The following is a 1,455-nucleotide window of genomic DNA, read 5'->3' as shown; positions in this document are numbered from 1 at the left end:
GACCAACAGCCTGGTTGACCAGACAACCTACCGGGAGACCTGATCAGTGTCCACGGAGTCATGAAGCCTTGGTACCACCTCAAGGTAGCTTTCTTGTTGCTTCTGCTGTTGATTCTTGACATTCCTCTCCATTCTCCCTATAACAAATTATACAATATTCTAACAATATCTCTAACGTATATATGATTGCAGTGCCATAAAGGATCTTTTGCCTCCGCATCCAAACCGTTGTTTATAAACGACTTACCTGTAACTTCAGGAAAATGTTGACAATATAAACATTCTAGTGCTTATTGCAGCCAATAGCACCTTCAGGACCAGGCTCCCACAGTATTGGAAAACCATCAGTGGTTGGTAACTCCATTGTGGACCAACTAAGACCCACACTCCCACCTTTAAAGTCCGCTGTCAACAGCACTTTCACTGGTATTCATAAACATTTTCTTACCAAAAGGATTCAATACGTATTTGTTAACTGAAAACATATTGTGAAATTTGCATAAGGTCCGTGTATCAGTCAAAATTTCCGACTTGCAAACCGGTAACTGCTAATGTGGAATTCATGTGTAGTTTAACATGAGTGTCGAGACTGTTTTCTCACTTGTTGGGGCAGGAAGCTCGGTCAGTCGGTTAAAGACCATAGTATCTGGCCAGTAACTGGTTGGGTAACCACGCGAGTAGCCTTTGTTCTTTGCCATTTGGACCTCGATAAACTTAATAGTCTTCCTGTCCCCACAAATGAGAAACCAATCTTTAAAGTAATAGTCTCCCATTTCCTTGAAGCTGCCCACGGCGTACCAGATACACAAAAAATTGTCTTCGGAGAAAACTTTCCACTTCTCAGTAAGTTCAAGCATTAGCCTGACTTGGGAGATTCCTGTTGCCCTCTGGCTGCTTCTGTTGCCCTCTGCCTGCTCCTGTTGCTCTCTGCCTGCTCCTGTTGCCCTCTGCCTGCTCCTGTTGCTCTCTGCTTGCTCCTGTTGCCCTCTGCCTGCTCCTGTTGCCCTCTGCCTGCTCCTGTTGCCCTCTGCCTGCTCCTGTTGCTCTCTGCTTGCTCCTGTTGCCCTCTGCCTGCTCCTGTTGCCCTCTGCTTGCTCCTGTTGCCCTCTGCCTGCTCCTGTTGCCCTCTGCTTGCTCCTGTTGCCCTCTGCCTGCTCCTGTTGCCCTCTGCTTGCTCCTGTTGCCCTCTGCCTGCTCCTGTTGCCCTCTGCCTGCTCCTGTTGCCCTCTACCTGCTCCTGTTGCCCTCTACCTGCTCCTTAACAGACAGACCATAGGTATGTCTTCCATCCTCGAAGGAAAGATATCATTGCTGATATCTTTCCTTCAGCAAGATATTGAACGCCGACCTGAATGAAGCGAGACTGTTGCTCTGCCCTCGAGTCGAAGTGGTCGGATAAAGGACGTTTTAAATGTTGCAAATAGAAGAACGTTATGTTGCAAATAAAAACCTCAC

General features: G+C 47.3%; 1 protein-coding gene across 1 annotated transcript in view; it reads right to left on the bottom strand.

Annotated features, from left to right (window-relative positions):
• LOC123762002 (streptococcal hemagglutinin-like) overlaps positions 1-698 on the bottom strand; it is a 7,926-nt gene extending 7,228 nt beyond the window's left edge. The window contains exons 1-2 of the mRNA XM_069335736.1: positions 602-698; positions 32-137 (exon numbers count right to left, since the gene is read on the bottom strand). Coding sequence (XP_069191837.1) covers positions 32-137; positions 602-698 — 203 coding nt within the window. The remainder of the gene's footprint in view (positions 1-31; positions 138-601) is intronic.
• Between the last annotated feature and the right edge of the window lie 757 nt (positions 699-1,455).

This window comes from Procambarus clarkii, chromosome 34, assembly GCF_040958095.1.
Source record: "Procambarus clarkii isolate CNS0578487 chromosome 34, FALCON_Pclarkii_2.0, whole genome shotgun sequence".
NCBI classification, from domain to species: domain Eukaryota; kingdom Metazoa; phylum Arthropoda; class Malacostraca; order Decapoda; family Cambaridae; genus Procambarus; species Procambarus clarkii.
This window is presented reverse-complemented; position numbering and strand designations above follow the sequence as displayed.